This window comes from Wasmannia auropunctata, unplaced genomic scaffold (genome assembly GCF_000956235.1).
Source record: "Wasmannia auropunctata unplaced genomic scaffold, wasmannia.A_1.0 LD325276.1, whole genome shotgun sequence".
Classification (NCBI taxonomy): domain Eukaryota; kingdom Metazoa; phylum Arthropoda; class Insecta; order Hymenoptera; family Formicidae; genus Wasmannia; species Wasmannia auropunctata.
The window spans coordinates 1-1,427 of NW_012037614.1; the positions used below are offsets into that span (position 1 = coordinate 1).

At 32.0% G+C, this 1,427-nt stretch overlaps 1 protein-coding gene across 1 annotated transcript; it reads right to left on the minus strand.

The window, feature by feature from the left end:
• Window positions 1-5: 5 nt before the first annotated feature.
• LOC105460276 (fatty acid synthase-like) lies at window positions 6-1,421 on the minus strand (the record flags this gene model as incomplete). The annotated part of the gene is made up of 3 exons (XM_011706707.1): window positions 1,176-1,421; window positions 378-853; window positions 6-257 (listed from the first exon to the last, which is right to left on the minus strand). Coding segments are annotated over exons 1-3 (915 nt in total), but the record flags the coding sequence as incomplete, so codon positions are not given.
• Between the last annotated feature and the right edge of the window lie 6 nt (window positions 1,422-1,427).

Sequence of the window (1,427 nt, forward strand, 5' to 3'; positions counted from 1 at the left end):
ACCTTTTCACTACTTTCTACAGAATATATCTCCATAATATTAGTTAAAATCCAAATCTGAATGTCTGCATCATCAAAGTCTGACAGAAAATATTCATGTATCTTTCGCATTTGTTCAGGAGCGCCATCGATAAGAATTAGTCGGCCTTTAAAATTCATAGTTTCCAAACTTCTTGTTAACTCAACTGCAAAAATAGATCCAAAGGAGTATCCTACTATTACAAAATCTTTTCCGTCTTTCAGCTTCGGTAATATATGCTGTAAAAATATTAAATATATTCGATGAAATTGGTCTCTTAAATAAAAATAATTCTCCGTCAATATAAAACAAAATCAATAATGTTTTAATAATATAAAATTACTAATGCAATTGCGTACGTTTGTAAGATAATCAGTTGTCTCAGATATAAGGTTTGTAATAACATCGATGTTTGCGTTATAATGTAAAGACGTTGCTGAAAATTCAATATTTGGTGCTAAGTGATTAAATATAGTTCCACATCCGTCGATACCCGGTATAAGAAATACTTCAGTCGTAGTTTTCTGTTTTTTAGTAAAAAGATCAACACAGGTTTGTGAAATGAAATCTTCATCTTTTACAACACCAACTAAATGTTTTATAATATATGGTTCTTCTGTGTCGAATTTCTTTTTGTCATCCATAATATCGTCATTCATATTTTTATCGGACATCTTAATAAGTTTCGCGAAAGTAAGATTTCGTATTTCTTGTGCAGTTAAAAAAATATCAAACTCTCGTTCAAGAGTTTGCTTGATTTCAACGCCCATCATGGAGTCCATTCCAAGTTCGGCCAAAGCCATATTTTGACTTACTACTTTCATGTTTTTTATGTCTGTAATATGAAATACAATATTATTTTTATATGTTTACTAATAAATATAATAAGTACAGTCATAAAACATATTCGGTGCGTCATTATATCGATAATTTTTTCAAACTATTGTCCAGGTATTACAAATTATGGTTCCATATATGCGTTACGGTGTTAGCAGTTTAACAATTAATTGTCTTAATATAAATTGAAAGGTCTTAATATAAATAACGTAAATAATACTCGGAACAGATTGAAGAAGTCATGGAGCATTGTCCAGACAATTAAATTCATACATATATACGTACAAAAATATTATTTTATTTTACATGAGCGCAACTACCTAAAATATTGGCAACAACTTCTACCACGCTGCCAAGTCCGCTAAATCCCGATTTCTTTTCAGCTACGACCATGCTGCTTACAATTGGCCGGTTTTGAATTAAAAATTTATCGAGTTCGTCGAGACAGCAGGATATCTTTTGCTGCAAAGTGCCACCAATAATCAATTCTTTATCTTCCTCCTGCATGTCTGCGACGAGACCAACGTCGCCCACAGCTCCCCATTGAATTGCTAATCCAGGTAATCCTTCCT